The 23,700-nt window shown below is 31.8% G+C and overlaps 4 protein-coding genes across 6 annotated transcripts; 2 read left to right on the top strand and 2 right to left on the bottom strand.

Moving 5' to 3' along the window:
• Positions 1-2,196: 2,196 nt before the first annotated feature.
• LOC126776511 (cyclin-H) lies at positions 2,197-3,328 on the bottom strand. The gene has a single exon (XM_050499096.1). It carries the CDS (start codon positions 3,235-3,237, stop codon positions 2,260-2,262), a length of 978 nt encoding a protein of 325 aa, XP_050355053.1. The 5' UTR covers positions 3,238-3,328; the 3' UTR covers positions 2,197-2,259.
• Positions 3,329-3,655: 327 nt separating this feature from the next.
• On the top strand, positions 3,656-12,687 carry LOC126776526 (ras-like protein 2). The gene is made up of 4 exons (XM_050499120.1): positions 3,656-3,910; positions 5,068-5,155; positions 5,668-5,879; positions 7,684-12,687. Exons 1-4 carry the CDS (start codon positions 3,806-3,808, stop codon positions 7,876-7,878), a joined length of 600 nt encoding a protein of 199 aa, XP_050355077.1. The 5' UTR covers positions 3,656-3,805; the 3' UTR covers positions 7,879-12,687.
• A 586-nt stretch (positions 12,688-13,273) lies between these two features.
• LOC126776520 (ATP synthase subunit b, mitochondrial) lies at positions 13,274-16,509 on the bottom strand. Its single transcript, XM_050499112.1, has 5 exons — positions 16,341-16,509; positions 15,622-15,766; positions 14,802-15,000; positions 13,980-14,168; positions 13,274-13,506 (listed from the first exon to the last, which is right to left on the bottom strand). Exons 1-5 carry the CDS (start codon positions 16,366-16,368, stop codon positions 13,333-13,335), a joined length of 735 nt encoding a protein of 244 aa, XP_050355069.1. The 5' UTR covers positions 16,369-16,509; the 3' UTR covers positions 13,274-13,332.
• A 179-nt stretch (positions 16,510-16,688) lies between these two features.
• Positions 16,689-23,342, top strand: LOC126776273 (small VCP/p97-interacting protein). 3 transcript variants are annotated; one of them, XM_050498606.1, is made up of 3 exons: positions 16,689-16,811; positions 18,586-18,747; positions 18,986-23,342. In XM_050498606.1, the coding sequence occupies exons 1-3, from the start codon at positions 16,779-16,781 to the stop codon at positions 18,998-19,000; spliced, it is 210 nt and encodes a 69-aa protein (XP_050354563.1). In that variant the 5' UTR covers positions 16,689-16,778; the 3' UTR covers positions 19,001-23,342. The 3 variants fall into 3 exon arrangements, with proteins under 3 accessions (XP_050354563.1, XP_050354562.1, XP_050354561.1); XM_050498605.1 differs by lacking the exon at positions 16,689-16,811 and adding an exon at positions 16,949-17,179; XM_050498604.1 differs by lacking the exon at positions 16,689-16,811 and adding an exon at positions 17,013-17,179 and having other exon boundaries at positions 18,583-18,747.
• The last annotated feature ends 358 nt before the right edge of the window (positions 23,343-23,700 follow it).

Raw genomic sequence — 23,700 nt, 5'->3', positions numbered from 1 at the left:
CATTCCCTGGCGGCGGCTGTCGGTGGAGACCTCTCCTTGTAGAACATCATCAACGCGATGCTCGGAAGCGACGGGTGCTGGTCGGAAATGGTCTCCTTATGTAATAGTGTGATGTCACAGAAGGAGGCCGCGGAGCGGGCGCGGGAAGAAGATGCCACTGCCGACCCGCTCCGCTGGAAAAGACCGGGGAGAAGAAAAAGGCGCTATGCGCGCCTTCTCCACCGCTAAAGGGTACCGCTGGTTTTTTAGTGGGTATTCCAATGTTCAGGGCGCACTCGGCGCCTTGGACACCGGTGAGCGCCATATACCCCCACTGTTCCCGTGGGGGAAACGCGTAACGCGTTTATCCAGCGTTAAAAAAAAAGAATGTCAAAAATATTCCTTTTTGTTCAAAACTTTCAAGAACTAATCTTGGCCCTCTTTGTATGATGAAATCCAACGAAATTACCTAACTCCACACCAACAACAGAGGTATTGTGTTTGAGTTAATTTTAAAATTCTCAATGAGTATGAGTATGAGTAGGTTATACATAGTCGTGGCCAACTAATTAGGGACAGTAGTTCTATGTGAGTAAATATTTACTTTAAGTCTATATTGTGAGTGTAGAGCTTTTTAATGCTTATTTTGGTACTTAAATGAAAGCACAATTAACCCTGAATAAAGCTGGAAATGAAATCAAGGCATTGTTAACAAGATAGTTTATTTTTCAACAGTTAACAATAACTTTAAATTAAATACTTTTTGAAATCTGTAACAGTAACAGCCTGTTAATGTCCCACTGCTGGGCTAAGGCCCCCTCTCTCTTTTGAGGAGAAGGTTTGGAGAAGAAGCTTATTCTACAAGGCTGCTCCAATGCGGATTGGTGGAATACACATGTGGCATAATTTCAATGCAGGTTGCCTCACGATTTTTTCCTTCAGCGTTAAGCACGAGATGAATTATAATCACAAATTAGGTGCATGAAAATTCAGTGGTGCTTGCCCGGGTTTGAACCCACGATCGTCGTTTAAGATTCGCGCGTTTTAACCACTAGGCCATCTCGGCTTTTTTTTCTTATTTTTGAAATCATGAATAGCTAATTAAGAACACAAAACATCTTAACAAGCTCAGCAGAGCCTCAAATTTTGATGTTGCTACCTACATGCTTTACCTGCTTTTTTGTGTATTTAGGGTTCATCGCTGCTTTTGACGGACGCCGTACGTACTGCTTACCATTGGAAGAAATTAGGTTTATCTTTGTCTCGTCAGAAAATAACATCAATTTTCACTGGTGATAGGTCCAATGTCCAAATTTCTTATCGTAGGTGTTCATTTTTTAGCAAAGGAACTTTTCGAGCAATCCTTCCAAAGAGCTGCGCCTCTTCTAGACGTCGACGAATAGTTCTAGCTGAAATGCTTTATTGAATACCTGGATCTGTCCCAAAAACTTCGCTTTTTGAAGTATTGAACTGCATTATAAACCATAGTCCTTGAACAATAAAGATTATATGCTATCATCCGATACAACCATTTACCTTACATTTACCATATAAATTAATAATAATTTTTCGCTTATACCTATTTGGAGTCATAAAATAATTTAATAATATTCGTTTCAAGACAACAAATTTAAGAATGGCACCAAAATTAAGCAGCACCAGAAAAAAAGTATATATTTAAAAAAAAAATTGAATTTATAATACAAGTGTGATAATTTCCTTAATTAGATGGCCAGGAAAAAAAACGCAGTACGTAAGTAGCAAAGCATTTATCCTTGTTTAAATGGGATAACTAGAATTTATTTTGTAAAAAGTTTTTATTACTACAAGAAAATTTAAAAATAAACATTAAAGTAGAGTAAGCATGTTCAAAGCAAACCAAACAATAACCAATATTTATTAGCGAAAAAAATATTTTAATGTCACAGTCATATCCCCCATTATCCTAATGTGCCCAGGGCCTCCAATAGCTTAAAGATGGACCTGTATATATATATATATATATATATATATATATATGTATATATATATATATATATATATATATACATATTACATATATATATATATATATTACACTTTTTAGATTCAGGGGTAAACTTTTAATTTAAATTTTTTGTGTACTCGTTGGTTTAAATAAATTTAATTAAAACAAAGAAAATTATTCTTACATTATATACATTCTAGTTTATTTTATAATAAAAGACAATGTTTATTTTAAATAAAAGTCATATGTTTATTTTAAATATTAATGTCAGAACTTGTTATTTTTCTTATTATCTACGAAGCAGATGGAGATAGAACTTGTGATATACCGCTGGTATCAAGTGACATTCTACTCGAACCAGTGTGCGGAAGGTCATCTTCATCGAGCGCTTCTCTCATACGCCTCTTATATATCTCGCTGTCAGGATTATTCTCTTGATTACGACATCTGTCTAATTTCTTCTCAATTATTCTTACACGCTCCCGTGCTGGACTTTCTACCATTTTAACCATTGATCGTATCTTGCGTACTGCTTCAATGAGTATGGCTAATTTATCTTGGCCTGCATCACGGAATAACATATCGGTTACATAGCTATCCAAGTTCTCTTGTTCTTTGCTAGCTGCATGAAGAACCGCAGCTAAAGCAATTTGAGACGGTGCATAAAGTAAGCATGCATCTGTCAGAAATACTTTCTCAAGAAATTCATCTATGCCACTTCTTAAGCGCTCGGGATTTGCGAGTGTGCATCTCGTCTTAATATCTATTAAAAACCCCTCAACTGGTCGAAATGGATTATGAATTGTTAAGTGATAGTTTAGTTGTTGCATCAAAAGCAATTCATTATTTAATATGATGTCTGAGGCTTTTTCCCTGTCACCCTTGATGTTAGCAACAAATTGACCAATTGAAACATTAAACTCTTCAACTTTACAAGCTAAATACACGCAAGTAGCTAGAATCTCCTTAGGGTGATAGTCCATTGATGAATTATATAAATAAAATCTTTTGAAATAATGAAACGCAGTGCCCACTACTCCTTTCGGCATTGGTGGCATGAATCTTTTGCAAAACTCTTTTAAGTGAAGCTCGTATTGTTTTAGCAGCAGCCTTTCTTCTTCTGGCGAAAGAAAAAAGTTATATCTTTGATATTCATCAATATGTTGGCCATGTTTTGATATGTATTCCAAATTGTGCTTTTCTCGGTGACGAGCTATCTCGCTTTCATCACTGAAGGTCCAAAACTTTCGTTGAGAGCTGGTTGAGAACATTTTAACTAATACACAATCGTCCAATAAAAGTTACCCAAATTTTAGTCTTGTTTTTTGTAAGCAATAGCAAAATAAAACGGTCTGTACTCTATCTAAACTTGAAACTTCAAATATAAAATTTGACAGATATAGTGATCGGTTACGACAATTTAAAGTTTATTTATATGGCAACATTTATGTATGATAATCATTGGTGGATCATAGTTTTTATTGTATATGTTTTAACATATTTATTAGAGTTCAGTCCTATATAAAGTAGTCAGTCGTTAAGTTACGAATTTTGAAATTACTGATATCATTGGTTAATATTTTAATTAAAACATTTTTTTAGGTGGCAACATCAACGTGCAGCTGATATTAACGTTTCAATTTACTCAGTGTAGTGTTTCGTATTTTTTTTCCCATGGTATTTTTAGATTAACTGTTGTTTATAGTCTGTGATTTTGTAAAATGCTGCGTGTAACAAGTCGTAACAATTGAATCATCCGTGACCGTCACTGAAATTAGAAAATACTGTAGATAAAGTGTTTTATTTTCAATTTAGTAGTTATAATTGTTGTTATTCGAAATGTCGAGACCCGGAGATAGACCAAGTCAAGCTCAAACGTACAAACTTGTTGTTGTTGGCGGCGGAGGTGTTGGAAAGAGTGCCATTACAATTCAATTTATACAGGTATTTTGCCGTATTTGGTTATTGATACGCCTACGAGACCTATATTACTCTATTTTTAGCCACCTATACTCCCTTACTGAAATATAATTATAATATTGTTTTGTGTATAATAATGAAAAACATTCATATTTATAAATAGTGTCTTAAGTATGAAGCCAAGGTCCAAATAGCTAGAAGACGACGCCGCCCACCGGTGTCATCATTTCTACTTATTGATCATTACTAACTAACATGTGGTCATTTCCTTATAAAATTAACTATATATGGGAAACCTTTAATTGTTATTCATTCATAAATAAACCCTCTTCTTAAATTACTGATAAAAATTGCAATTATTTCCTGAATTCTTAATCAAAATCATTTACTATTCATGTGCAAATTTATTCAAATGAACATTCCTAAATGACGAAGGTCATTCATAACTCATTAGTGTCCAGCATGACTAATTATTAAAATCAATCACTTAATTTTCAAGAAATTAATGCTTACTGAAATTTTATTACTTAAAAATACTCATGAATTAAGGTAAAGTACTAATATTTATATGTCGAAATTAAAGAGTGACTTAACTCATCCTATATAATATCGTAAGAGATTCATTCATGTTTACTTTTTAATATTATATAAAAAAAACAATGATTGATTGCAGCAGCTGTTTCGTTGCTATTGTAAATAAAAATAAAATTAAGCACATAAGTTTATAAACAAATATTACATTAAACTATTTATAAATATTGAAAAAAAAGAAATAATATAAAATTATTTATGTTAATTATTTGCTTTTCTTTAAAATGTAAGACTTTCTTATTTTATGTTTTTAATTTTTCCAAAAGCACTAGGTTATAAATGTGATTTAGAACACAGTAAATATTATATCATATGATTTATGATATAATATTTACTAAGTAATAATAATATTTCATAACTAATTTTGGCACCGGCAGCCATTCATAGAAAGGCTAGCCATATTATAGTGCACAAAAATGCACTCTATTCCCACACTTTTATAATCTGATGTGACAGAAAAATGTTAAGGTTCTGTAATAATGAAACTTTTTACATTTCAAAGCATGAGGTAAAATCCCTAGGTCTGTGGCCTTAGAGCAAGACATTTATAAACTAAATAATGAGGGTTTAAAATAGACAATTTGTTTCAGAGTTATTTTGTAACGGATTATGACCCCACCATTGAGGACAGCTACACAAAGCAGTGTGTCATTGATGACATTCCAGCTAAGTTGGACAGTGAGTCATTGGCCATTTTCTCATATAATATTTATTATTATAAATTTTTTTATAGCAATTTAAGGTCAATGTTTTACATTTACCTGTTCCCCCTCTTTCAATTGAAATGGATTTGGGAAATGTTTCTATTTCAATATACCTGCTTAGTATATGTGGGTCGAATAGCTTTTGAGAAGGTATGTCACTTATTTCACGACATTGTTATGAAGTGTGGCATATTTTCATCCTGCACATGCAGGTTTCCTCAAGATGTTTTACTTTCTCGGTGAAGGCAAGATAAATTATAAAAATACATCAGTATAACTTCTTGGGTTTGAATTTGTTATTTTCGTTTAGGATCCGCATGTTCTATCCAATGATTTTGACTCTCAGTGGATCAAATATTACAACTTGTTTTTAAACTACTTGAACTGAAATTTTGCAAATTTCTTGTGACGATCATAATGTAGCTTCATACACGATTGAAATAAATCCTTGTTGGTCTTTTTATTTTAATTGAATTATTCCTCCAGTTCTAGACACTGCGGGTCAAGAGGAATTTAGTGCGATGCGAGAACAGTACATGCGTTCGGGTGAAGGATTCCTCCTAGTATTCTCGGTAGCTGACCACGCCAGCTTCGATGAGCTGTTCAAGTTCCACAAGCAGATTCTTCGCGTGAAGGACCGCGATGAGTTCCCCATGCTGATGGTGGGGAATAAGGCTGACTTGGAGCACCAGAGAGTGGTAAGTCGAATCGTATTAGCCAAACACTCATCATTTTCATCTTTTATGTTATGTCATGTTTATGAGATCATTCTATTATTGCAACTAGAAATTATGATATCGGAATATCCTTAATAAGACAAAACGCAATAAAAAAGCCATAGCCATAAAATAAATCAATTAATTGTAGGACAGCATTTAACAAAGATTACATTCAGAAACAGTGCAGTAGATAGAACAGTGCAGAGAGAAAAAAATAAACAATAAGCACAAATAAGAAATAAATATATTAGTTATCACATCCTGCATTATAAACCTCTTTTTGTTTGTCCAGTAAGGTTTTCTATAACAATCATCTGATTGTGTTAAACTGTGTAGAATAGGGCTGTAAAAGCGAATTCGAAAGTCATCCTAGAAAAAGTGAAATGTCAGAAACTTGCCTGCGACATTGACCATAATAATTATAACATTTCAAGAATACACAAAATAATATATCACTATAAGTTGGTTGTTAATATTTCACGAGTGAGTAATGAAGTGAGTTCTTACAGGATAGCATTGCATTTGTTTATACTTATATGAAGATTTCTGTCACAGTACCATTTTCATTAACATACAATTGGTAGGCATTCCACGAGTCTTATCTCATAATTGTTTATAAAAATGAGGTAATGCATGCCAGCTATTATGTAGTTAGTAAAAAATGGAAATTTGGCTTATTTATTGAGCTTATATGTTATAAATTGTTTGTTAAAACAGAACATCCGTTTATTTTAAGGTTTATTTTCTATTTTGATTATTATGAATTGAGTTATTTATGTCTTGGTCAATGAATGAAAAGATTTAGGTTGAGTTAAGCGGTAATGTGGGAATGAATAGAACAATTGTGTGGCTCCAAGGTTCGTTTATTAGTATTTTCTAATATATAATGTGAAAGCATTTTATATGAACCGGGGAAATAGTGAAAGGAAAGTTTATTAATATTCATAGTCATATTTCACACAAATTACATAAAACAAAAGTATATTAAAAATTTTTAACAAATTTTATAATATAATACTCGATAACATTTGGATGAGCTGCTAATTTCCGAGTTAGATAGTTTTGCAATCTGTGTTGAGGGGAGGCTTACACATACCCAGAGGAAGTTTTTTTTTTAGAAAAAAGCTTATTCGAAACTCTGTTAAATAATTTTAGTTGAATATTTTTCATGATTTCAAGCTGCATAAGGCAACATCGGCTTGGGCACCATACCGTTCTAGACATTTTCGTATATATTTTTTTTTAATGAAGAATAAATATAACAATATGTAATTGAAGTGTCTTTAAATAAGTTATTGAGATCTGCGATAATTTGTCCAAAGCGGAAGTTAATGTATCTAATACCAGTTTAACACAAAATTTTGGAGGCGTAGGGCCCCTTAGGCCTCGAGGCAGTAGGCTGAACTCCACGTCGCCCACGACTTACGCCGCTGATGGGCCTTGACTATTGTTTATTTAGCAACACATTTACATTACGAGATATATACTACCATAACAACAAAGCTTACCTACGCGATATTTGTTAGACATATTTAACTTTTTTAATTTCGTCAAATCTTTACAAAGTATCGACATTCGATAAGTAAATGAAGTACATAATAGATGGAGTCATTTATCATTGCATTAATTCGGACGAAAATCTTAGAAACAATTTCGAAGGAATTAAATGATAAAAAATAAACTATTATTACATAGACATGTAATTTTCATTAATTTTCACATTTATAAAAACATTCAATTGGTCCGTGTATTTGTTTTTACCAATTTTAATTTCAATTTATAGGTCACATTAGATGAGGCGCAGGCACTATCGAGACAGTTGAAAGTACCATACATTGAATGCAGCGCTAAAGCGCGAATGAACGTTGACCAGGCCTTCCACGAACTCGTCAGACTAGTCCGTCGCTTCCAAGAAGCGGAGAGGATCCACATCAAGTCAGATAACAGGATTAAGAAGAAAAAATGCACGATCTTGTAACAGGACCGGTGTTGGGTGAGCTTTATAAAAAAAAATCAAACGTCAAATTCGAATGACAGGTGACAGAATTGAAATAATATCTGTATCTGTTGTTCGAACTTAAAAATGGTGCTTCTAATCTGATGTTTTTGCAAAATTCACTTTATTATTTTGTTTTCTTTTGAGAAGCCATTTGTTTAAGTAGCACCTTAATTTCATTTATTTTTAAGTGCTAATATAATTTTTAAATGTATACAACCTCGTTTTTAGCGTTTAAGCTATTTATATCTAAAATGTACTGGAATTAGCTTTGAAATTTTATTTAATCTAATACAGCAATGCTGTTGGCATTGGAAGAGTAATGTTGCGATGATTTTTTTTTTATGTTAATATATTTTCTGTGCTACGAACTATTAATGCCGGGTCCGTTTTACGCAATCATAAATTAATTTGACTAAAGCGCGGTTACTATATTCACGAGGCAAAAATAAGTTGCTATTGTTTTCAATACAACACAACGCTACTTAAGTGCAAAAGGTTGTAAGTAAAAATTAAGTTACAATATTTTTTTAATAAATTATATGTATCATACAAACGTAACTATACAAATTACAATTTAAACAAGAATAGGAAAAAATATGAGATTAAAAAATTAGGACTTATTGTATGTCGACAAATTCGCATTAGAGAGGAGCGCTTAGCCCAGCCGTGAGACTGTTGTCCTGCGGCACGGAAAGACGCGAATCCTTGTCGATGATAATCCCTCATAACTCGGACCTGGATCCAGATTCATACTTCAAGGACACAATCAGTGTTTTGTTCCAGCAGCAAAATTTCAAACCTTTTACTACTGGAATAACTATATCCTTATATTTTATTCATATAATCTTCATAATTTTCACTACACTCGACTTTTAAACTGAATGTTAATTTTTTCATACAACCTTTTAATTTTATATTATGAACGTGACAAAGGAATTATTTTTAGTTCTGTCAAATTATTATAGAGAATGTGTTTAACGAAGTCAGCGAAAAAACCTTGTAATTGACAGGGTTTTGTTTATATTATATATTTCGTATGTTAGATAATAAGCATTATTATTATTTATTATTGCTAAAATATCTTAAAATAAGCACAAATAACTTTACAATTTAATATTATACGGCGAAGGATAGAAGACGCGTCATGTTTCAATAGAATTTGTTCTGTTAACTGTACCTGTGACTTTCCAGTGTTAAGTACGTTGAAACATTGTTTGAATTTTATTTTTGATTTTGCACAAAACGGATGTATTTTGTATTATTGATTACAAAATAATTATCAGTCAAATTTATATTTTAAAGAACAGATTGTAACTGGTCATGAAAGTTAATGAAGATATTTTTATAATGTTTATTTTTTTCTAATTTGTATGGATCGGTATTAACTATGTTTCCACTTCGACTTTAACGCCCGGCCGCTGAGAGACCTCGAGACTCCCCGTAGATAACGGTCGTCAAATGTCAAAAAGTCATATGCGATATTGACCATTATAATTATAACATTTCACGCGTGTTGAAGTGAACTGCTGGTCTGGCAGATCTGTGATCGAACGGACGATGTAACTCTGAACTTTCGAATAATATTAACTCAACCACACACAACACACACTTGCTTCACGTTAGGAACACTATTCCTTGCTACCGGTGGTGAGCGGGCTTTCAAAGCAACAGGCTTTCGATGCACCAGCGCCCCGTCCTGCGACGCCGACAGGCGGCATTTTTTGGAAGTCTGCAACGCCATGCGCGCGCAACGAACACTCGTGTCTAATTCCAAAGTTTTGTTGAATGTCAGATATTCAATACTTTCAGCAATTTTTCATTCTCTTTATCGTTTTCCAGCTCCAACACAAATTTATCCCGTAATTCCGTATCAAGGTCAGATTTAAACTCGCATTGTTGTGCGAGACTACGCACTCGCACTGCCCATTCTGCTAGTTCTTCCCCCGGTCGTTGTTCCGCCTTATAAAACATATATCTTTCGGCAAAAGTACTTCGTTTAGAAATAAAATGATTATTTCGCTTTTGCACTAAACTTTCATGTTGTATATGTTCATCGGAATCGGATCGGTAGGAATGACTAAACCCTTTGCTACGCGGTATGTGTCTTTGAAGAAAGCAGTCAATAAAATTGCGCAAACTTTTGACACCGGTCTTATCATTTTCATCGGTAATACAAACTTCTGTACAAAATTGCTTGAAACGATTGATGAAAATACTCCACTCTTGCGTGCGGTGACCAAACACGAGTGTTCCGCCGAACATCGTACTAACGCCAGCACATGACGTTTTGTTATTTTTTTTACTCGTCGCCAAAATGTATTCAAGAAATAAATAATGAGCTCGATGTAAAATTTTCTAAAATCAAAATCTCTCTCAGCGACTCTCAGAGATCTCTCAGCGACGGGACTTAAAGTAGCTTTAACATGGACGTCTCGAAACCAAATACTACTTTATATTGTGTTTTTTTTTGTTTAGATTGTCCTTTTGTAACAATTTTACTTTGGTAAGTTTCTCGGCATCATCGTGTAAGTTGTTTCGAAATTAAATCTTAATTTCATTTTTGAGATAATGTGCTGTGAGGGTTCATAATATTATTATTATTAAATGTCCCGGTTTAATTTCGATTATTTATCGGGAAATGCTCGATAAATTTCGAAAAATAACTGCGTAGCTGTCAAGCGTTATTTAACGTTATTGAAACCGGTATATTTAATAATAATAATAGTGCGCACAAAGATGTTCTCAGAGTACCACGATACAAGTTTTTGGTCTGTTGTGACGCGGATGTTGAGGGTTTTAAAGTTTTTTTTTTGTATTATTAGACGATGGGTCTTCCGATAAAGTAGCTATTGAGAATTGGGTATTTAAATTTAAAAAAAAAATCATTCGCTTCCATATTTGTCAGAAAAAAAAATCAATGAAAGCTCTGATGATCGATGACGAACGCGAAAAACAATACACGAATCAGCCAGCCAGGGGATAATTTAACGTTGTGACGTCACATGCGCTCGGGAAGTCATCGGTCAATCAATTTTATTATTCTATTAATTTGTATACAACTTAAGTATTCTTGGAACTTCAGTCCGAGGTCGATGATGTGAGTGAAATAAAGGATACAAGAATTTTATTTCCACCCGGGCGCCTGATTGATGCTAACATCCTTTGGCAGTGTTGGCAAGCTTGTTCCCCGACACCATATGAATAGACAAGGAGCCTACCCGATTGATATATTGATACGCCCCTTATGCTCGGTTCTGAACTATGCATAACTCGTAGAATTCTACCATCTCTAAGCTAGTCGCCGGTTTTTAGTTTAAATCTTCTATTGCAATGTAACTGTATTTATGAGGAGTGAAATTATAATTTAAATACCCAATTATTCCCATCACTGTTAGGTATTTTGTAATAAAGATATACATACTATATATTTTTTATATCGTATTATTTGTTTTTATGCATTTTTTGCTAAGTGTAACGTTACTTTAAGTGCACTGTTTTTGATACGATATTTATAATTTAATATAGCTTGTAATATTATAAGCTTTAGCGTTAACACGGCTGCGATTCATTCTAAAATGTCATTACTGTACATATCAGAAAAAATAATAGCTACCAAACTGCCTTCCAGGACTGGTTGAGCTGCCAATATTATTCAAAATTAATTAATATACACTTAAATTTAATCCTGTTTGTATCTGTGTACAGTAATTATTATCTTATTGGATTGTCTTAATGTCCGGCTGCTGGGAAAAGGCGTTACTGACACGTCCGGTATCGAATGGACTGTGTAACTTTGAAGTGAAAGAATTTAGGTACGATATAAATATTTTTAGCGTTTATTTTTTTCCTATTTTATTTTAATATCGTTATGTCAACGTGCAGTTAATGTTGTGCTAAATTTAATTTTAAATAAATAAGCAAACAGTATTTTTATAAATCCATATATCCACGAGGTTATGTCAGCTGTTTATTTTTTATCGTGATCAACTGACAGACGTCAAAAAATGCGTTCTCACAGCGGGTGGACTTTAAATATTAGGTGATTTGGAAATATTTATTTGTCTTATAATGTATAATGAGACAATTTCCGGTGTACTTCTATACATTGTGCAATTTTTGTTGTTTTTTTTTTTTAAATATTAAGCTCAATCGGCGATTTGTGTAATGAGAAAAACGGTTATCGATTCCACTGTCTCGGGCGAAACTACAGTTTTTCAAATCGTAAAGAAATATATGTGTGATTTTTATATATTTTGTATTGAGTGCATTCGTGCGCACGACGATCGCCGTATCGTAGTCTCTTGTTTACCAAAGATAGACGTCGTTAGTACTATAAGAAAAACGCACTTCTTGTTATTTCTTATAATAGCAAAGGGCTGAAAACTTTGGATGCTTAAAACATGTTCTTAAATATTTACAAGATATAACGGTTCAAATAAAGACGCCTTTAAAAAAGAGGTCACTCAACAAAAAATCCTAATATTAATTTTTTTTGAGTATCCTTTGATTAGTTGTTTATAGGGATTTTTGTTTAAAAAAAAGTATCTTGTTGTATATCGAAGATTACGTTAAACTAAGCAATATTCTGCTCCAAAATGTAGTTTCGCCTTAAAGAATAAAGAGTCGTGTCTAGATCTAGAGCTGGCGAGTCGACGTTTTGTATAAACGATAGAGTAACCAAGGGTGACGAAAAGTTTCAAAGAGCTTTAACTGTGGGCTATACGCCCTTAACTGTATAACCACACTGTTGTCAAGTAATATCTTATTGTAATAAAAATATATAACAAATGTGTTTTGTTTTATTTAAGAAATCGATATCTGTTAGATCAATGGAAAAATAGCTTGTAAAGTTAGCTTTTCTCCTACCAAAGTAATCCACGATTGGTCCAGAGAGCAACGCACCACTGGCTATGATAAAAATGATATACTTCCTGAAAGAAGTTTTATATAGTATTGTATATACATATTGGTTAGACATTAACTATAGATGTTTGCTCCAGTGATATACACGATATTATTAAGGATTGTTTTTATTAAAATAGATGGATTGTTTTGTTACCAAAGCGTGTTGATGTCATATAAGTAGACAAGTTTGATTTAGTGGTGACGCAACTTTGAAGTTTAGTATAGAAGTAAATGAATTATACCATAAAGTATGTTCTTAAGAAACTTCTGAGGTAGGGTTAAAAATATTCGCCTATATACAGAACCAAATGTGTAAATAAGGAATAAAGTTATATAAACTTTTATTAAAATCACAAACATAACTTATTAAAAATCAATTCTACCTTCGGAAATTAGCTTGTTCTAAAACCAGGCCATTTCTGAGAGACGCGTATGTAGATACGAATGTTTTAAAAAAAAAACTCCCATAAACTATATTACGCTTGATTTCAGTTTATTAACAATATGCAGATAATAAATAACTAAATTTTAGTTCTTTGCGAGGGCCGCTAGGTCTGCGATGCAGCGGTCCATGGCCTGCTTCTCCTGGTCTGGTGTGATGGCCTTGGTCACATTGGTTACGATCCAGTCGACCATGTTCTTCTGGGCGATACGGCGTTCCAAGAGGGACTTCTCGAGTTGGTAGTCCAGACGACGCTTGACCTGTCCAAAAACAATTTATATAAGTTAAATCACATTACAGCTTGGTTTCTTTATGGTAGAATCGGTACAGCTTTATTAATTGAACCTTATATATAATATTAATAAGTGCTATTTTCGACTTTTTAAGTAGTTGGTGAGTCGAGATGGTTCATTTTGAGCCGAGGTAACCGAAGATCACAAGTTCACACCCAGTTATCAGTTAATTATTAATGTTGTTCTTTGCAGTGAAGGAAATCATTGTTAAAGGCATGTTTTGGGTGATTTTTTATCTCATGTGCATGTTCATCAATCCTAACTGGAGCTGAGAGTAATAAGTTCCAAAACCCTCATAACTGACGAGGCTTAAAATTATTTTGCACTATCAAGCTTATATTATTATTCAAATTTACTTTTTTGATTTGAAATAGAAAATATCAAAGAGCAAGTAACGTCATATATATCTATTTGTATATATACAATCTTTGGTAACATACTTCCTGGTATGCGTTCAATGCACGTTCTCTATACGCGGCTTCGAGTTGCAATAGAACATTTTCTTTCTTGGCTTCAATGAGCAGCTCCTGTCCTTGAGCCCTCCACTGAGCCTCCTTCTCTCCAGCGATGGCATCTTCAAGAGACTTAATAGTTTCTAAGCGACCTGCATTCCAGCTGCTTTCTACGTTCTAGAAATAAATTGGTAAATGTAAAACATTATAAATTGTAGGAATCAAAAATTTTATATTCTTTATGGCATGTATGTGAAAATAATCTGCGAACATCACATATAGAAGAAACACAGAGGATATTGATCGGTTTAAAATTTTAAACTTTCTTTTTTTTTGTTTCTACCATTTCTTTTATTTTTATTTTATTCTAAAAAATATGTTCTATTTTGAAAGATTTATTAATTCTTGTGTTTGCCCAGTGGTCCAGTCATTATTGAAAATGAACTATTTCATCATTGCCTATATATATATATATATATATATAGACATCATATTGGTTTTGATAAAAGTCTAAATATTGCAAAACTTATTTCTTTTTAAGGGCTCATAAGTTATTTTATTTTTGTCTTCACTAATAAAATATAAGAATAATTAAAAAATAAAAGATGTATATTTATATAGATTTATAATATTAAATTACATACTTTTATTTTCACCCCCGGTTAAGGATGAAGCATATATTTATAGTGAGGATAACATTGGATTAGGGATTCAGGATGGAAAGTGAAATTTTCACATTGCAAGGCAATTTATCATTAAAGTATTACTATTAAAATAAGTTAATTGAAAGCTATGACAAGATTCACTTACATCTACTTCTTTATCGAGGAATTCTGCAAGTTTGGGTCCAAACCTGGTGCTGGCATAATAGATCATTACGAAAATGGAGAGACCGGTATAGTACTCATGTTCCATGACATATATTTCCTTGCTGCACAAATATGTGGCGAGACCCACACCAAATGTGTAGGGACCAGTCACACCAGTCTTTGAATGGAAGAATTGGAACCTGGAATATTTAAATTGGATTTCATTAAAAATAATAAACATTAGAAATAGTAAAAAAAAAACGATTATATAATAGATTTTATATATATAAATAAATCAAATGAATTTGTGTTGAACGAAAAACGAAAACTTTATACTACATGTATAGAATGTGAATCTGCATGACGGCAATGAAATGGCACTGGAGCCAATTTGTAGAATAAGCTTGTCATCAATAGAACATGAGGCCCAGCAGTGGGATATTGACAGGCTGTATTATAATTCATCTCATGCTTGACGGTGAAGAAAAACATCGTGAGGAAACCTGCATGTGTGTAATTTCATTGAAATTATGGCACATGTGTATTCTACCAACCTGCATTGGAGCAGCATGGTGGAATAAGCTCCAAACCTTCTCAAAAGGGAGAGGAGGCCTTAGCCCAGCAGTGGGACATTAACAGGCTGTTACTGTACTGTACTATAGTACTGACTTCACTTCAACAAATGTGTTGAAGTTAATAAGAGTAAACATATCATGGTTAACTCTACATAGTGAACTGAGGATAACTTTATATAGATCTAGTATTCTAGATTAAATACATAAATATTACTTAATATAATTTAAAAGACTTGATATTCTTACCATTCTTCGGGAATGAAGCCAAGTCGAACTTTACCGGGTTCACCTCTCACTGGCCTGGGGAAGTTTTTCTCATCCCGCACACCACTGACTTCGGAGGCTGAGCCACGAGCGACAAGCGCTGTCGGTGTGGACTGACGAGCCGCGACTGAAAAGTAATATTGTAATATGTGTTTAATATATTTGAAAAATTGCTTGAATGTTTTAGCTAATTTTTAACTTTATTGGGTGCATCTGTGTTAGGAACTTAAATTAATTATTGTTCTTTAAATTTAAAATGTGTCCCATATTGTATAAGGTTAAGTTCTGAACTCTGGTAAAAATTATTTGTTAAACATTTTTTGAATAGGAACTGCACTGATGATAAAATATATTTAAATATTCTTACACTAAAGGAATTTTAATAAAATTAACATAAACAGATATAAATATCCAATATTCTTCCTTACATTTTAATTATATTTGTATCAGAACTATCAGCTGACCAAATTAATGTTAGATTAAATTTTGATTGACATTAGATGTTAACAAGCTAGTGGCTTATAAAACAATTTCCTTCTTATTTTATGGCCAGTTATCACTAAAAATTAATAATTAAAAAAAATACATTTCATTCGGCACTTGTCAAAAACGATTACATAAACCACCCCAACACAAGGTTATCAATTTACTTAGAGAAAAATAATTAATATAGCAACGTATTCTTTGAGAATTTAACGTACCTGAACGCAAAGCTACACGTGAAAACATGTTTAAAACGCAATTTTTATTGAATCCAAAATTTTCGACAGCCCCACAGTAAAGTACTTTGCGTTAGTGATGTTACATATGCAATTTATTTTATCGAGTATCGACAAAATCAATGTTGCCAATGTTACCCTTACTATGTCTTAATAAAAAAAGATACTTTTTTGAAATAAACTTTGATTACGAGTACAACTAACTAACTCAGAGAAATAATGGCTTTAAAAATAATTGTATAAAAATATTTTATAACTTTTAGATTTGTGACCTAGTTAACATTTCTTGGTTGGTAATATTTTAATATTGATCGATAAGTTGAACTTTTCATCGTACGTTGTTATACGGTTGATATTTCGATCAAAGGATTTGTAATACTTGTTTCTTTATTATTGAAGTATTTTATATTATCAGCAATAATGGCAAACATTAATACAATTTGGATGAGAATGGTTAGTTTAACTTTTGTAAGACTGAATGTGGCGTAGTGGTAGTGCTGTATGTAGTTATAGTGAATTACATAATTATCTTTTAAGGTTTTATTTTGCTTTTTTACTTTATTCAAATAAATTACTTCGGCATTTCCCATACAGTTTAGTGTCTTTTTCAGATTTTTAAATAAAATCAATGCCTTAATAAAAAAAAATGTTGAACGTTTTATTAAATGTCAATTTTATTGTCATTTAAATACTGTGTTAGTAGATAAGACTGGAATGTGCAATTATTTGGCGAAATCAAGTTTTGTTTAGTTTTCCTAAAAATGGGAATATTCACATCCTGCTGTAGACCCTCAGCAACGGAATTATTGACTCCAGATGCAGTAAGTTGAACGTTTGGTTTGTAATCAAATAATTATTTACAGAAATAAAAGGAATCTTTTTTTTTATAATAAAATATAGATAGATGAATGCAATCAATATTCAACAATTGAACTGAAATTAAAAAATAAATAAAACGATTGCCATCTTATGTAATAAATGGTACACTTACAATTAAAATAAAAAAATATTAGGGAGTATTATTAGGATTGTTGGATAAGTGAGCAATAATTCTAATCAGCGCCATATTTAAAACATTAGGCTTATTAAAGTTAAACTATTTGGGTTGGCTTTAGAAATTTGCGTCTCGATTTTGGCTGGGAAATGTGGAGGGGTACGAGGAAGAACAACAATAAATATTTTAAAAACAAAATCATCATAAAAAAGTATTCTAGAACTTTAAAAATAGCCAAGAGGTTGGTGAGTGACAGAACCGAATTGGCCCATATTCACTATAGTCTAAGGCAGAGTAGGTATCAATGTCAATTAATAGGGGGAGAGGAGTTAGCCCCCCTTACCCCTCCACTTTAATTTGACCCTATTTTAGTCTAAAACTATAGGAAATGATAGTTCCGAGGTGACTAAACCTCAAACTTTAATCATGAATATCTCGGTAACCATGGGTTTCCGCAGGGTGGGAGTGGTACAGGCGGTTTGTAAAGCTCCCCCTGTACACTTTAATCCTACTTCTCACCCAAAATCGAGATGCGAATTTCTAAATCATGCCCGAATTATATAGATTTTGAGTTTTAACCATGATTGAATTATATTTATTTTAAATCAACCCTCCCCTCTGCCCACTGCTATTCTGATAGTGCCTGTAATGATAATTTTCTTTTGCTTATTTTTATTCCTTTATATAATATCATTTAATTTACAAGCTTATCTAAAGTTATCTATTAGTTTTTGTAATTATTTTTAGTAGTTCCACCTAGTCTATTTTGTGCTGGAATAATCCAGTACTCAATTTGTACTCAAGTTGTGTAAAATAGTAACTTTATTGTTGATATTAAAATCATTTGAAAATAGAAGAAACTGGTAGGGCTTTGTGCACATCCGCCTTGGTAGGTGCCACCCACTCATCACATTTGCTACCATCAACATGTTCCAGTTTGAAGGGTGAGCCAGTGTAATTAAAGGCACAAGGGACATGACATCAATTCTTAGGGTTAGTGGCACGTTGACGATGTACGCCCATACCCAACTTTATTCTTACAACCATTACCCATGTTTTTGGGTGGTGGTGACCATTTGCCGTTTTTCAGTCTGCCTGCATTTTTCTAAATAAAAAATAAATTTATAGAATTAGAGGTCCTCTGTTTCTCTCAAAATTTATGATCCTTGGTTCTAGATTTTATTGTATGCTTTATGTCCAGTTTGGGTCTATATTTTCATTTGCTCTAAGGAGACCAGGCGCAGACAGCAGATGGAAGCCGCTGAGAAACGTCGTGCCGAAGAGGCGGCTCGTGGAGTCAAGGATCCAGAGAAGGTGAGACGCATGCAGCTGCGCGCTGAAGAGATGGAGAGGCGGGAGCAGGAGCTCCGTAAGGAGGGGGGAGCAAATTTGAAGGTTTGTTACTTTATTAGAAATAGATAATAATTTAACTTTAAAACAATTATTCAGTAAGCAAAGCTTTCTTAAAATACATATATATACTAAAATGTAAAACTATGCTAGCTAACTCGGAAACGCGATTGACTGAAAACTTAACCTTGAACAGAAGATTACACGAGACGAAGATGTAACTTTATTCAGCTTAGAAAAAAAAAAATAGTATAGATATCTCTACAGTATTTTCTTATTGCAGTGGACGGCCGATTGAGAAAAGGAGCAAGGTGGAAGCAGCGATGCTTCCACCAACAAATACAAGTACAAGAATTGATTTCTGTGCAACCTTTTTATTTACGTTGCTCTACTACACAAATGGGTCTCTAATTATTATCTGAAGTGCGCACTTTTACTCCCGATACAGATCTTCGTGTGAAGTAGTGACTTTGATATTATGCTATTTTTAATCTGTTTTATGTATATTTGCGTTTTAGTTCGTACAAGATTTAATTTGTTCGGTGCGTATGAATTTATATTATTTTACATTGTTATATAAAAAAACTCAAGATACACAATCACGAACAAAAGTAACACTCGAAATTGTCACCAAACGCTCGGCAATTCTATATAAGTTGTTATAGTTATATTATAAACATTTTTTTTGCAAATTCAACCTTACGCGGATTGCTGACACGAATATTATTTATACTGTTTATTTTTATACGACATTGAATTAATTTTAAAGAGTTGGTTAAATTGTGTTCTAAACGTATTCATACTTTTATCATAACTTGCGTATAAATTAATGAAACGAATATTTACTGGTAAAATTATTTATTTAATTTTTCGTTCAAAAAGTATTAGTAGAACATTTTATCGAAACTAAGCAGGTACCTGTTATTATTTAAACAAACGTCTATAAAATTTTCTATAATAGCTTTTATACGATTAATTTTTAAAATTTCTAAATTAAAAACTATATTATAATATAGAATTATTAGTTAAAAAATTAAACATAATAAATAAGAAATCGACGCCATTGAATAAGAACAGGATTATTTGTATTATACGATTAAAATAAAAGGAGGCTGTTATGCATAGTTCTTACACTGACAATGCGGTCATTGAAATTAGCCGTATTATACTTGGACCGATGGGTGAAGTTTTGAGACAAATTAAATCAAAATCATATATTGCATTGTATATTAAGTCATAAAAACAACAAAAACAAATCAATAAACACTTTTACTTACCGAAAAGACGATATCCCATTAAGTTAAAAAAGTTAATGTTCTTGACGTAATATTTTTACAATTTCTCAACGAACACTTCGGCATTTTTACGAGCGTGCAGTGATGCGGGCGAAGCGAGACTATTTGAAATGAGCGCACAATTCAAAATTGTGCGCTCATTTTATGCGGACGTTTTTAAGTCGCTGAGTGTGTATCTAGGGTTTTTTATGTATCAATGTTATTTTAGTTATAAATGCGTGAATGATAAAATTAATGTCCGATAGGCCGACTGCTGAGAGAATGTGTTCCTGATGGATGGCATGGCTGATGTAACTTCTAAATGGCAAATTTACTATAAAAATTTTATTAATCACTCTCTAAAAATCTTGCAATAAATGTTATATCTGTAATAAATAAATAATTAAACTATTTTTATACTCAAAATTGTGCATTTACATTGTTATGTCAACTGTTTCTTAGTGCAATGAATCATTATTCATGACCAGTGTTCCCAACCTAAAGCCAGGCAGTTATCGTACCAGGGCCGTAAAATTATCGTATATGGATCAAAATTATCGTACATTAGGATAATGATTATAATACATAAAATAATCCGAACAATATATTTTAAATCAGTGTTAATGACAGTTTAAATCAGTAGTAAACTAAAAAAAAAAAACAGCAACACGAAAAAATATATACGCAATATATACGCGAAGTATTGTAATGGCCAAATTCAAAAAGACTAACTGCCAACATTCCGCATCGAATCAAGTCATCGATATCGATCGCTGATTGGCAAGGATTTTTGAATGACCCGAAGATGGCGCTGACAGTAAAAACAATTAAAATTGTTATTGATTTAATTTTTCATTCTAATGGAAATTATCGTACAATCTACATACGATAGTAGTGTACCATCGTACATCGTACGTAGTTATGTTATTATCGTACTTGTACGATAATTATCGTACGGTAGCGAGCCCCGTTCATCACCCACTGACAGACTTCAGAGACATGTTCTCTCAACCGTCGGACTTTGTAGCGTGTTTTCACGAAGTATACGATTTAATTTATCTTAAAAACACGCTTAAATGTTGAGTCAAATTTAATCTGTTTTGTACAAATCGTAAACAAATCAATAATAATAAAAAAAACCTATTTTCTTGTCATTTTATAAAACTGGTTAATGCTATATATTAATTCAGATACATTTATAAATTAAAATATATTATTATACATTTTTATTGACATTAGTGAGGTTACTTACACATTTCTGTTTACGATTTGTACAAATCGGATTAAAAATTACCGTAAAATATAATGTAAACGGTATCTAGATTAAGGATCACATTTTAAATAATTATTGGTGTTTAACAAATATATTGTTTATCGTTTATATCAATGTTTTGTTTTGAAATAATTAACGTTAAAAGCTTACTTCGTTAGAATTTTGACAATTTATTATAGTCCTTCGTATTTAAGTAAAGGTTCTAAATCAATTTAAATAGAACTACTAGAACATTATAACTTTGCCGCTCTGACGTCAGTCTTTAAATTAGTCGCGCAATAACAAGCGCCAACAAACGTCATTGATAAAAAATGTATCTAAAACTTCATTAATTAAATAATTCAGAAAATAAAACTTTAAGTTCAAATAGTTTTAATTTTTATTGATTTCGAATTTGTATTATTTCAAGGATATTACAGAAAGAGGGTATTTTTGTCACTTTATTAAAGATCGTGATAAAAACGTGGTGATACGCGGTCACCATCACGAACCGACATTGGCAATGTAATAAATATTAACCGTTAACGCGAAAAACTATATAACAATGTCAACTAACAATGAATCATATCGAATGATTGTTTTATATATTTTAACAACAAAATAGTTGGTAATTTCTGTTTGAAACTTTTGAAGAAATTTGTCACCGATATGTGTTGACAACATGAAAAAAATATTTTTATATTTGAAACAACTTTACATATCTGTTTATAAAAAAATCGTATTACTCTATTAATAATGCTGTGCCTTGTTTACTTAAAAAATATCACTGCGATACCACTTCTACAACTTCAGAGCGGCAATCGATTTACCTCTATCAATTTTTCCTATAGTATTATTAAATACAGGGTTTGTTTGATATAATTTACATTTGAAATTATTCTAACACCTTCACGTAGTAATAATAGATTTCAAAGTAAATTTAAACAGGGCCAACTACGGTTGAACAAGGTACCTACTTCTTATGACACATTCTATACCTCCTAAGTAATTAAACGTATAAGTATAACACGTCGAAAGAAATGTTTAAATTCAATTATAAATGAAATATCAAAAAGTAGAATATATTTACATAGTTATAATTTATTGATATAAAAAAATATATATCATCAATGTTTTTGTTTATTTATATTGTAGTACCTTTGCCACAAATAAATTTAAAAAAAAATTAGTCAATGTCACGTTTGACGTTTACGTTTCAAAATTATGCCTATAAATTAACATTACACTATTGTATATAAAACCTATTTTGTTTTTTAACCTATTTCGTCGTTCTAAATTTTAAAGTGTAGTATTTAAAATTGCCAATATTCAATGTTGTATTATATTTTTAATCTAAGCATGTTGTAATAATATTCTATCATATTTCAAATACAAATTAATACTTCGTATCAATGACATAGCCTGGCAATTACTTTGAGAATATTTGTTTTAGTTCATTTGTGTTGTTGATAAATAAGATTAATTATATAATCTGTATAACGTCTATAAAAACTACATTAATTTGATTATATAATATAACTTGTTTTTTTACATGATTATTATTTCGGTTTAATAATAAATTAATAATTATAATATTATCATAATATAACCTTTACTCGTAAATGTTACACTTTTTAATATCGTATATTAATGTTTATTATAATATGAAATATTATTCGGTGTCTTGAAATATATAGAGATTTAAAATTAAGAAACTTAAGCCAATGTATTAGGCTAATTTCACACTATTTCTGTATTTTCCAAAAATATCGACCATTGTGTGTTAAAAAAAAACTATGTGTGGCCTAAACGCAGAATCTGTTATCAATTTGAGTTATATTTATAATTTTCTTAATCAAAAGACGTTCGAATATCTCATTTGAATAATTTAATCTGTGGTAATATTTAATTTTTACCATTACTTATTTGTTTTAAAACGATAATCGACCAACTTCTTAAGACTTTGCCTAACTATATAACTCATCGACTGTTCTATACTGTATATTTGGTAAATGTGTACTGTAAGCTATATTTTATTACACAAATATTATTGTAGATCATATATAAATGTAAATGTTTAAATAATTTATGAATAAATGTTATTTGGTGTGTAACGTCTTGTTTATATTTTTTGACAGCTAACTTTATTATTACCAGAGTAAATATTCATCAACTGTTTTTTAATATAATTTTTTTTTTTCAAAATATTGCAATTTGTTTTTTATTGAATAATTTACTTGTATATATCATATAATATGTTAGAAGATCTTATCCCATTATTTTTATCGTAAGACCAATGGATTGTGTATAACACAGATCAGTGACTGTGAGTGTGTGTCACGGGTTAAAATTTATGACCAGGGTACTAAAAATTGCAATTTTTCTGCATTTCTTACCTATATTCTTATCTACATATATGTGGATAAAAATATATGGCAATGTCGTTTGGGAAGTTGATTTATAGATCACACT

This window comes from Nymphalis io, chromosome 20, assembly GCF_905147045.1.
Source record: "Nymphalis io chromosome 20, ilAglIoxx1.1, whole genome shotgun sequence".
NCBI classification, from domain to species: domain Eukaryota; kingdom Metazoa; phylum Arthropoda; class Insecta; order Lepidoptera; family Nymphalidae; genus Nymphalis; species Nymphalis io.
This window is presented reverse-complemented; position numbering and strand designations above follow the sequence as displayed.